General features: G+C 35.3%; 1 protein-coding gene across 2 annotated transcripts in view; it reads right to left on the minus strand.

Moving 5' to 3' along the window:
- LOC106974549 (multidrug resistance-associated protein 1-like) overlaps positions 1-12,311 on the minus strand; it is an 87,149-nt gene that overhangs the window by 29,572 nt on the left and 45,266 nt on the right. For both annotated transcript variants that reach the window (XM_015071802.3, XM_015071804.3), the window contains 3 exons: positions 10,743-10,910; positions 8,580-8,742; positions 3,910-3,985 (listed from right to left, as the gene is read on the minus strand). In XM_015071802.3, coding sequence (XP_014927288.1) covers positions 3,910-3,985; positions 8,580-8,742; positions 10,743-10,910 — 407 coding nt within the window. The remainder of the gene's footprint in view (positions 1-3,909; positions 3,986-8,579; positions 8,743-10,742; positions 10,911-12,311) is intronic.

Below are 12,311 nucleotides of genomic sequence, written 5' to 3' on the forward strand. Positions count from 1 at the left end.
GAGGAGGGAGAGAAGCAGGAGAAGGAACATTCATAATCCTATGCTCCAGAGACATTCGGTGCTGAAGTGCTTGTGAATATTACCACAGTCTTTTCCCTACATGTGTGTAGTATCACAATACAAATGTTGTTCTAAAACAGATTTTTAATTTTTAAACCATTTTATACATGGTCTTTGTAGCTCAGTATATAATGAACCTAAAATATTATTCTATAACAGCATTATATTTTATATTATGATGATATATTTTATCACTTTACTATATTAAGATTTACATAACAAAATCAGTAGTTATAGTGGCTTCAGTTTTTTCCTACTTTTTTGCTGCAATGGTCATGCTTTTTACCTATATCTCATTGTCCCTTGTAGGGACATAGAAACGTGAAGTATGCCAAGTTCTAGGTCATTTGATTTATCTAATATCGAACTGACCTCTAGAAATACTGAACTGAGCTATGTGCCCTCATTTCTCCCCATTTCCCATGTTATTTACCAGAATAAGAAAGGCTTTATTTGATCAGTCTGGTGGCTCTTCCCTTTCTGTCTCTGGCTCTAGTGTCAAGAAACATTCTGTGGGACGTTGCAATACATGGCCTCCATACAATCAGCTTCACCATCAGGAAAAGATGCACTATTTAACAGACACTTTCATTGGAACAACTCCTGGTATATGATTTGGGTTAATTACTGTCATCATCTTTCAAGCCCTTGGCATGGCTTCTGTTTGGATAAGCAAATTCGGCATTGGTATCAAGCCAAAAAATTAATTCTTAATGTAGCTGGATATAAAATGCTGTGAAACCCAACTGTTAAAAGGGAATTAAAGCATCGTAATTAGACACAACTAACAAAGACCAAGAATTTATTGGACACTATACAGGAGGGTATTGCTTTTCCAGACTACAATGTTATTTATTCTTTTTCCACAAAATACTGCATTTAGTTTGGGGCACTTTGTTGTGAATAACAGATTCTATCTGAATTTTAAAAGAGCGAATTATTTTGCTGGTAGAGAAGTTTTAAAAATGAGTTTCGTGTTGTCCTTCAGAAACCCTCAGGAAAGTTGGCACAATACCCGTCTGCATATTTTTGTATAAAAGATATAAAATTAACATACTGAAACCATTATTCTTGAACTGAGCATGCAGTTGCAAAGTCTGGAATGTGCATGGGAGGATTAAAGTGATGAAAAGAGTCTGACATGAAAGACAGAAAGGGGGCAGTCTAGGTACTGAAATAACACTCCTAATTTAATTTATTTGTGGAAGATATTAAGGAATATTTAAAGAAATAAAATAATTAATATATACCAGGTAACTTTAAACCAAAAAGTGAAAAAAAATGTGGAGACAGTTCAAATTATTTTAGTCCTTATTAGAAATCTGAATTAACATCAGAAAATGATTCTAAGCCTTAAATTTCAGGGGGGGAGGGATTCTCAGACATTATTTAGTCCAACTCCCTTCCTTTTCACCTACCTCCCGATGGGCAATTAGCCATTACCCATGAATTCTTCCATGAAGAAGACTCACTGTATTCTCTCTCTGTACATTCCATTGTAGAGAGTTTCTTGCTGTTGTATAGTTCCTGCCTCTGTGTATCTTCAAACCCCTAGTCTATCTTAATGCTGCACTAATGGAAATTTGGGTAATTCTTAAAAATAGAAAATTAGGTTGAAAAGTCAGGAAATTTCCTCCATGTAATATTATCTTACCAAATAGTAAAGCAGATTAAAAAAATGAAAGCAAGAATGGGAAGTAGCACAGAAAATAATAAACTAGGAAATACATAGGTAGTAGCCAAACATGCACATATTTTGGAAAAATTAAAATAGGCCTCTGGTCTCTCAAACACAAAATAAAAAATGATTTAATTACTATGGTGACAAACAAGAAAAGATTAGCATGGGGGAATTTATGGACCTTCAATTACATTTTTATCACAGTCATTAAAAAGGAAGCTTGATAGTGGGCTGTGTTGATAAGAATATGACATACTGGAGTTGAGGCCATCTTCTCAATGTGCTCCTTACTGGAGAAGGAAGTTTCAGAATGCTGGCTTCAGTATGGGTCTCCACAACTTGAGAAATGTTTAGAAATCAATTCTGTAAGTGTATTTTTATGGGGGTTGGGATTCTTATTTTAAGTAGAAATTTCCCAAAGGTGACTTACAAAAACTATGAGGGGTTCAATTTAGATATTATGACTGACAGTGATTTTATAAATAAGAGAAATTGATTTATTATAGAGAGAAGGGTATGATTAAGTTTACAACAATCCTTATAGATTTTTAAGTTTTAAGCTTTTAAACAAGTTACAATTTGGCTGCCAGTGAAACTACACACAGGTGAAAATTCTCCTAATGATCAGAGATGTGTAGATCCTACAGCACATAAATTTCAAAGTCTGGTTCAGTGCTCCTGGATTTGCTTCTCTTAGGGATGCTTAAAAACTGGCACTCATTTAAATGAAAGCTATTGTTATAATGCTCAAAAAAATAACATAGAACAAATGATGGATTAAAATCACTGAGTGCTCTTTCAGACTTCAGTTACTTATTCATCCATCCAACAAAATATTTATTGAACATCAGCTTATATGCTACTCAGGCTTTAGTTGAAACTTGTTTAGATGGCAATAAAGCAATGAACAAATAGACAAAAATTTCTGCTGTCCTACAGCTTAAAACCTAGAAATGAAAGGCAAAATAAAAGTAAGTAAGTTTTCCAGTATACTGAAAATTAATAAGAATTATGGGGGAAAAAAATTAAGCCAGGAAAGGGGAGGAAGTATTATGTTAAAATAGGGTGACTTAACCTAAAGTCTTCATTCATAAGGTAACATTGGAACAAGACCTACAGAAGTTGGGTGAGCAAGCCATGATATCTGGGAGAATGATTTAGTTGATCTATTGAGTCAGCTGAATCTGTCACGGAGGCAAAACTCAAACCTGTAATGTTCACATCATCCACACATCCTTAGGGATATCTACTCTTTTCAAAATAAATAAATAAATTCCATTTATTTTAAGGTCCATTTTTTTAATTGAAAGTCAAATCTACAAATTTCTAAGCTATTGGATCCCAAAGTGCTTGCTTCCCTATAATCCATTCCAATTCTCCATTTTAGCAATCTTGCTGAGTGACCGCTCCTTATAATTCTGGCACTGAATTTTTAATCTTTTTATTCCATTATTTCTTTTTCTTCTTTCAGGCTCCTATTTGCAACTGCTGTGGGGAAATTTGGAGCAAATAACAGATTAGGGTAATAAGCTTCAATTACTGCTCATTTTGGAAACTTACAAAAAAAGAAGTGTAATATAACAAAATCCAATCAGGGTCAACGTTGTATTATTTTTCTTTCTCTCTCACTTTCTCCCATCCTTCTTTCACTTCCTCCTTCCCTATTTCCCTTCATACCTCCTTCCCCACTTTTCTCCTTCTCTTTCTTCCTTCCTTCTTTCCTTCCTTTTGTCGTAGCGAACAGATTCTTCAATTCCTACACCAAGTCTGTATTTCTAGGTTACATATCCTGGCCTGATAATCATCCCAGTCCATTGTAGAATTTTCATTTCTCAAGCTTATTTTCCCATTTACATCAGCAGTGCATATGAATGCTATAGGTTGGAGATATTTTTAGTGCGCGCACACACACACACACTTCTTCTACTAGAATTTGTCTAGAAGTTACTGAGAGTCTAATGAGCATATCTTCCCCAAACTAAGTCACATCCATCTCACTTAAAAACTGAGACACATCCATCTAACCTATAGTTCAAAATTTGGAAACCACTAAGTACTTTTGTAGCCATTATAATGTGTAGATCCTTTATAAAGGATGCATTTTAAATGTTTAAAAAATTGTAATTAGTCCATAATCCCAGTGAGCTTGGTATCATCCTAATACTCACCTATCATTTTGCTCCAAGATTTGGTCTTTCAGTATAGTTCTGGAGTTGATTACACTGACTCGCTTTAAAGCATGAGCTGGAGAGGAAGATGGTGAGTGCTTTTATATACATATAAGCAAACAATGCATTAAATAGTGAGAAATTTGGTGAAAAATTATACAAGTTGAAGAAATTGTTGTGTTCTGGATCCACAGGAATATAAGGAGTCCTTTCATTTGCCCCATAATTTCCCCTTTGCTTGAAATATCTTGTAATATCTTCATAAAAACTGAGATTTCATAATGAATAAGTCCACAGAAATTATTTTTTTGGACATTAGAGTTCTAACTTGTTTTGGATCTTCCACAGAAGGGCTAGTTATTTGCCCAAGAGGAATATGACTCTAGTCTTTAAAGGAAAAATGTAATTTAATGAAGTCTTACAGAAAATTGTGATTATTGTGAGATTATTGATGAAACACAATGGTAAGTCCCCCAAATCTCTGTCATCTTCTTACTAATATCACTAATACTAACTTCCTATGTGGCAGGCACTATTCTAAATCATATATATATATATATATATATATATATATATATATATATATAAATTTTTCCCTTAATTCTCAAGAGTATCCCTATGAGGAAGATAGTATAATTATCCCTTTATCTTGGGGATAAAAAGACTGAGGCACAGAGAAGTTAAGTAAGTCACAGAAACAAGTGTCGCATCTAGAACTACAACACTGAGAGGTTTGAGTTATCTGAACCTGAATCTGAAGGAAAACATCTCAGAACTTGGCTGGGTTTTGCCTTTTTTTACAGTATGATACCTTAACTCCTTGAATTTCAGACTTCTCATTTTTAAAAGATAGAAACTGAAGTTGGGAATTTCTACAGTCTCTTATATGAATTCTATGTTTTCTTATTTCTAGAAATAAATATCAAATAGCCCTTAATGGAAGAATCTGACTTACATCACCTATCTCTCTGAGACATGAGATTCCATGTAAATTTATCATTAGTCCTCATATCTTTCTTCATTGACCTTTCTTTTTACCTCTGATTGATTCTCTAATATAATATTTCCAAAAGGTGAGATTTATAGACTTTTCAGAGCTGGGTGGATTCTTAAAGGTCTGATGTATCCAAACCCAGATCATACTGTAAAACTACTTTTTTTAAGTTATCTGTTCTCAACCCCAATAGCAAGATTGAGGATGATAAGAAAAGGAGAAAAAGCAGCTGAGTCATAAGCAGTTTTGAGGGCAAAGGAGTGATAAAAACCTGCATTGTTCAATTCCACATCAGCCACCAGGAAAAGTGGATCTAGTTCAAGTCCCATGTTTTATAAATGGGAAGAACCAGAAGAGTTAAGTCATATTTATGAAGATTCACCTAGTTAGGTGCTTGGGGCACCTAAAATTGGCCCAGTGTTATTTCCACCAGGTTGTGCTGACATTTACTCCCACTCTGGTGTCACATAAGTTAACACAAATTTTAAAATGGAAGGACTGTGTTCTTTTTAAAACAATTCTTGAACAGACTCAAGATCAAAGAAGATAAGTTAAATAAATGACAGATCACAGGGTATTTTCAAACTAAGGATCATACCTCTTAAATTTTACTACCTGTCCAGACAATCTTTTTCCTCTAAATCCCAACAAAAATGCTCTCAGATATAGTTTGGGTTTTCCCTACTACTTATGCAAATTAAAAAAAGAAATGCCCCACAGGGACAAGCCTGCATCTCACATTGGTGGGAACCAGGGCAAGAGTATAAATGAAGGCCCCACATGCCATATTGCTAATTATTTAATAGTTACAGATTGAACAAACAGACTCACAAATATGTTCTATTGCTTACCCTTAGCAATCGACCTCCCCAACCATATTCAAGGCAAGGTCCATGTGAGAGTATTTGGAACCCTAAGAGTTCCTCTGGAAAACATGGAAGTTCTGGGTGACATGGCCTCAGTCAAGGTTCCTGTCCCCTTCTCTCCTACCCTGGCCCCATCCTGAACCATGTCTGTGGACAGACACTTCAGGCTACATGTCTAGGCTGTACTCACCCTAACCCTTCCAAGAAAGAAAAAAAATTCCTCAAGCCAAAGAGTGGCAAATGCCAGTAGATCAGCCCGCCTTTGGGAGGGCAGAACTGAGGAGCAAGTTTATGTCATCTTGACAGAGAATTCTGGAACCCCAAATACCCAGAACAGTAGAAAAAAAGTAGAAGATGAGGTTGGTTCATCTTCTGAACCTGGCTGGTTCAGTCATTTGAGCATCCAACTCTTGATTTCAGCTTGGGTCATGATCTCATGGTTCATGGGTTTGAGCCCTGCATCAGGCTCCATGTTGGTGGTGTAGAGCCTGATTGGGATTTTCTTTCTTCCTCTCTCCCTCTTCCCCTCCCCTGCACACTCTCTCTGTCTCTCAAACATAAATAAATAAAATTTAAAAAACTTGTTTAAAAATACAAACAATAAAAAAGGTAGAATATCAGAAGGGGACCCTTCATGGGCACAATAATCCCTTGGGCTCTTGGTCAGAGAACCAGCTAGGAAAGTCTGAAACAGGGACTCTCTAAAGCATGAAGCATAGTATTGGGTCACACTGGCCCATGTCTAAGGGCAGCACTGCAAGAACTTGACACTGAATGTAACCTGGTTTGAAGCTATTGTTTAGTGGGGTGTTTTATGTCATCAAAAACTACTTTTGCCTTGCTCTGTGTGACCCCTAAGGGAACTGCACTATACATAGCTGACCTTTTACAAATATCTATCTAACATCTAGTATCATCATGGGTAAAGTAATTTGATGACTGCTTTTAAAAAGCCTTCATTTTACATTTTTATTCAGCATCCAAAAATCAAAGTCCTAGAAATATTCATTTAAAAATGTATTATATTTTTAATGCAAAAAATAACTCTATTCATCACCTTCCTGAATTTTAACAGAGAAGACACAACACTGCAGTCATTAAGAAAAAAAAGTTCAATTTACATTTTTCTAACTCTGGCATATTTCTGGTGGTAAGGCAGTGACATCTATTAATGTCAGCCCTGCTTCAAGAATAATACTGTTTTCACTTGTTACCATAGAGGATTCATATACATAAGAAGGTATATAGAAATACAGAAAGGGCATGATTTTTGTTTCCAAAAATGGAGTTTTAAACAAGAGCAAATTCCACAACTTTCAAAAGACACACTGTTCATATTTTATGGTGAATTAAATATGGAACATTGAAGTTATTGTCTGCTTTTAGAGCTCTATTTTCCAAAATAATATAACTTATATTTCATGTGGCCTTTAAAATAAATGGCCACATGAAAAATACACTGGTTCATAGCATTCTAAATCATCCCATTAATTCCTGAGGAGACATACTTCCGGCAGATTCACCTGCTTAACAGCTACTGAGTACCTGTAATCTCCCTTGCATGAGACTACCTAAGTGCTGGGAAAAGAAAAAAAAAATGACAGACCACATTCTCATTCTAGTCCTGGAGACATTCACAGACATCTCTTTCCTATACTTATACTAAATATAAATTATTACTGAGCCTGACCAAGTAAGTAAGAGATCATTTCCAAAATCGCTAGCCATTAAGAGAATAGGAGGTACTTCTTTTATTAAGAATGACCACAGCCATCTGATGATGCATCAGATATTTCAGAATGCACCTGCAATAGAATATTTGAATTTGAGAAAGAATAAAGACGAGGTATAGAAAAACAGTGGTGCATAACTAATTGGTATTTGCTGCAGTCCAAAAAGGAAACACATCAGCAAAATTGCTTTGTTTTTTAATTTCACAACATTCAAATAATAAATTGCACTGGTCTTGTTATAAACTGGTTACACATTTTTATGACGTTTATAATCAGGCACAATGTAAAGTGAATTAGTGGCTACCCAGTTCATATAGAAAATACAAAGCATAGCTCAATATTTCTTCTGTTACCCCAAAATTATGAAATAGTTAACTGATTTTATAGTAATTTTTCAGTAGTATTCTGGGAAGTTACAGGACAATGATCATAGTGGTCTACATAAGAAACCATCTAGCTAGAAAAAGATGATGTGCATTAAACTTTCAGAGATGGGAAATAATGGACCCCTCGGATGCTTGATTTCAAACATCCCTGTGCCTTAATTAGGTAAGGATCAAACCACTTCATTTACATAAACATTTATGAATCTTAAGTTAAAATGCTAGGAGTATAATAAGAAAAACTAGTAAACTCAATTGTTAATTCATAATAAAAGTTAGACAAATATCATTTCCCTTCTTTTTTTTCTCTCCTTCAACATGCAACATTTAAAATATTTATTATTTACTTGACATAGATTTATGCTCCCTGTTCTTAATTTAAAAGAAAGTAGAATGTTTAGACCCATTATATTCTAGACCTGCAGTAGAGCTTATAAATCATCTAATCTCTCATTTCATAGATGAACAAACAGATCTTGGGGCATGACATTTTGCTTAAAAATCATAAATAAGGTTAATTTTTAGCTGATGTGTTCCAGTGTATTTGTTTCCTTTCTAGAGAAAGGAAGGTGCCCAATTCCTGACTTAAGCAGGATGAATAAAGAAAAATGCATTGTAAGAAATCACACAATTAATGGACTTTCGGAATGGGTAGGCACGCTACATCTTAGGCTTATTTTTCATTGTGTCTCACCTTTTTCTTGTTCACTGAAGGCCTGAAGCAAATGTGTGAGGTTTCTGGTTTTAGACAGCAGCTCCTGGTATGTTCCCATTTGTGCAACTCTGCCACTCTCCATTACAACAATCAAATCCATCTGTGGTAGCAGTGTGAGGTTGTGTGTCACTAAAACACGAGTCTGAAAAACAGAGTGTTTTATTTCTTGCATTATAGTAAAAAATGGCAAAAATAATCTATTTTATTTTTTTAACGTTTATTTATTTTTGAGATAGAGAGAGACAGAGCATGAACGGGGGAGGGTCAGAGAGAGAGGGAGACACAGAATCTGAAGCAGGCTCCAGGCTCTGAGCTGTCAGCACAGAGCCCGACGCGGGGCTCGAACTCACGGACCGTGAGATCATGACCTGAGCTGAAGTCGGACGCTTGACCGACTGAGCCACCCAGGCGCCCCAAAAATAATCTATTTTAAGGAAAGCTGTAGTCTTTCTTACTTTCTTTTTCTTTCTTTCTTTTTTTTTTTTTTTTTTTTTTTTTTTACTATTTAAGAGTGTAATTGTTGGTTGGTATCAGTTTAAGGCAGCATTTATATGTTTCACAATGAATGATTATATGCTGCTAGACCAAAAAAAGGATTGCAAAATGTTTATTTATTTTTGAGAAAGAGAGAGACAGACAGAAAACGAGGGGGAGAGGGCCAGAGAGAGAGGGAGACACAGAATCCGAGGCAGGTTCCAGGTTCTGAGCTGTCAGCACAAAGCCCAACACGGGGCTCAAACCCACGAACCCTAAGATCATGACCTGAGCAAAGTCGGACGCTTAACCAACTAGCCACCGAGGCTCCCTGGACTGCAAACGTTTTTAACCCATTGGTTCAGGGATTCTTCATTCATTAAAAATGAATCAATTTCATAACAAATTTAAAAATTTCGTATCTGTCATCCATGGCTTAGTTTTTGAAAGGCCCTATAGGATTATAATAAAGTGTTTGATTACTGTCATAATTCATATTATTCATTTTTAAATCTTTCCATATTACTGTACACGCACACATAGGATTGAACCATAAGTTTTTATCTTGGGTTAATTTTGATAAGTAAGGTATTTATCTATTATTTACTTAGATATATACTTTATCATTTTACACATTTATTTAATGTTTCCAGAGTGCTTATATTAACAAATCCATAAATGCATATTATGAAGGAATGAGTATGGCTTTGTGGTCAGACAGACTTTTTAAAATCTGTTCTTTTTTTTTTTTTTAATTAAAGTACAGATGAGGGCACCTGGGTGGCTCAGTTTGTTAAGCATCGCCTTTGGCTCAGGTCATGATCTCAAGGTTTGTGTATGTGAGCCCTGCATCAGCCTCTCTGGTGTCAGTACAGAGCTCCCCTTCGGATCCTCTGTCCCCCACCTTTCTCTGTCCCTTCCCTAGCTCGCACTCCATCTCTCTCTCTTTCTCTAATAAACATTTACAATTTTTAAAAAATTAAGAAAGAATAAAGTACAGTTGACACACAATACTATGTTAGTTTCTGGTGCATAACATAATAATTCAACAATTCTAAATGTTATTAAAATCTCTGCTCTTCTTAAGCTAAGCAACCTATATCAAACTATTTTGAACTGCAAGTTCCTTCGGAGGTAAAACAGGAATAATGTTAATACTTATTCAGAGACTTGGTTTAAGAACTAAATGAACTAATTTAGTATCAGACATGGAATGCACTCAGTAAATATTAATACCCTTCTTCTTGGCCCTTTCACAAGAGAACAGAATTGTTATTGCTATATTAATAATACCATAATTTTAAGTAACAAATTAATAGTCAGTAAAATAATACTTTCTATGAAATTGCTATGTATGAAAATACCGTTTTTCAAAAAAATCAAATAAACTAAAAACAACTCATTTTGACATACAAATTCCCTTTAGAGTGTGGTATCAGTCTATAAAGTAACAATCACATAAATTGTTGTCACAGTAAACTTGTAAATAAAACTTTAAAAAATATTCATGAAAATTTGTCTGTAAAAAGATTAATGTAATACCCCCCTTTCACGTAAAATTTCACTACTTTGCTTCAACAAATGAACAAAATACTGGAATTTTAGGCACATTGCGATGCAGATTATCTTCCCTTTATCCTCTCAAAGCATAAATGACACTATGGCTACCTTGTTTTTCAAAATACCCGAGGACCCAATCACTTTTTCAAAAAGTTGCTTTCCAATATGGACATCAACTGCAGAAAAGGGATCATCCAGGAGGTAGATGTCAGCCCTGCTATACACAGCTCTGGCCAGACTCACTCGATGCTTCTGGCCCCCACTTATATTCACACCCTGAAAATGGAGCAGGAGAAAAACCATGACCAAAAATGGGTAAATCTCAAAGCACATAGAGTGACATCCAATTTCTCTTCTGCAGCATGGACAGATGACAATTCAAGATTAACCCTCAAACCTTTCTTTATTCCAAAATACAAAAGGCCTAGCCCCCATCCGCTATTTCCAAGTGCTACTAACTTGTGCAAATTAACAGATATATCTGCTTTCTCTTAATTGCTTACTCTCAAAAGTAGATACTAACAATTAAGGAGAAAAGAATTTCCAATCCCCTAACTCTGAAAAGTCATGCCTCTGATATATTAAATAAGATTTTTGGCTGCTAACCATATACTGACACCAGTGATCATTTTTAAATTGACACATAGAAAATTGAGAATAATAGCTAAATTACTAAAGCAGTAATCATCATGTCCTATTTTATTCTGTAGAAAGATTACTACAAGTCTTGTTGGCAAAAGTACAACTCTAAGAAGCAAGAAATAAGGAATATCCATCATTCCATGTGAGAATTAAAGTCGACATGTACAGCCCTGTATAGAGAATTATGGGGCCAGGCCCAATTTACTTGATTTATTTTATATTTAGTGTTTACAGATCTGGCTTAAAAGCTTTCCTTGCAGCACAGAACTTAGCCAGTTACCTCTAATTGTAAAATGCCATTGCTTTTTTGCCTTTCTCATCTTGTGCCTACTCAACAAATACCTCCTTTGTATAATCATATTCTGGGTGCTAATAACACTTGGGATTCAAAGATAATGAAACTGAGCCTCTGTCATGAGGAGGTCACAGGTTAGCAGGGGGGAAAGGCATGCAAAAATATATATAAAATAATATAATATGTGTGTGTGAGTGTGTGTGTGTGATTATAACAGCCCCCAACTCATGGGTTTGTCATGAGCATTTAATAAGATATTTACAATAAATAAACTACAAAAAAACAAAAGATATTTGTAAAAAATTTAAAAAACTTACAAGTTTACAACAAATCCAACACCAAGTACAGACACAATCAACATTAGCTATTATCCCCAATCACTCTTCTAATTCATCCTCTGCCTTGTCATTGCATACCCTGTGATTATGTCATCACTTTGTTTAAAAACCTGGGATGCCCACATCTCATTTGCCATCATCCAGGAGCAACAACAAATTCCTTAGTATAAATCTACAATAATTACGTTCTGGTGTTGACTCGTCTTTCAACCATTCTCCTGATACTGTCCTCACCTGAAGGTGGCCTGCCAGCCAGACTGGCCCAAGCTGTTCATTCTACTTAGAGCCCATATCCTCCCTTTTAATTCAAAATCTAGTCACTCTAAGAAGTCTTTTTCCAAAGCAATCTTCCACCCACTGTTCCAAGTAAAGTGATTCGTTCCTTCCATTCTTGTCTTGCGA

The sequence above is a fragment of the Acinonyx jubatus genome, chromosome C2 (genome assembly GCF_027475565.1).
Source record: "Acinonyx jubatus isolate Ajub_Pintada_27869175 chromosome C2, VMU_Ajub_asm_v1.0, whole genome shotgun sequence".
In the NCBI taxonomy this organism is placed as follows: domain Eukaryota; kingdom Metazoa; phylum Chordata; class Mammalia; order Carnivora; family Felidae; genus Acinonyx; species Acinonyx jubatus.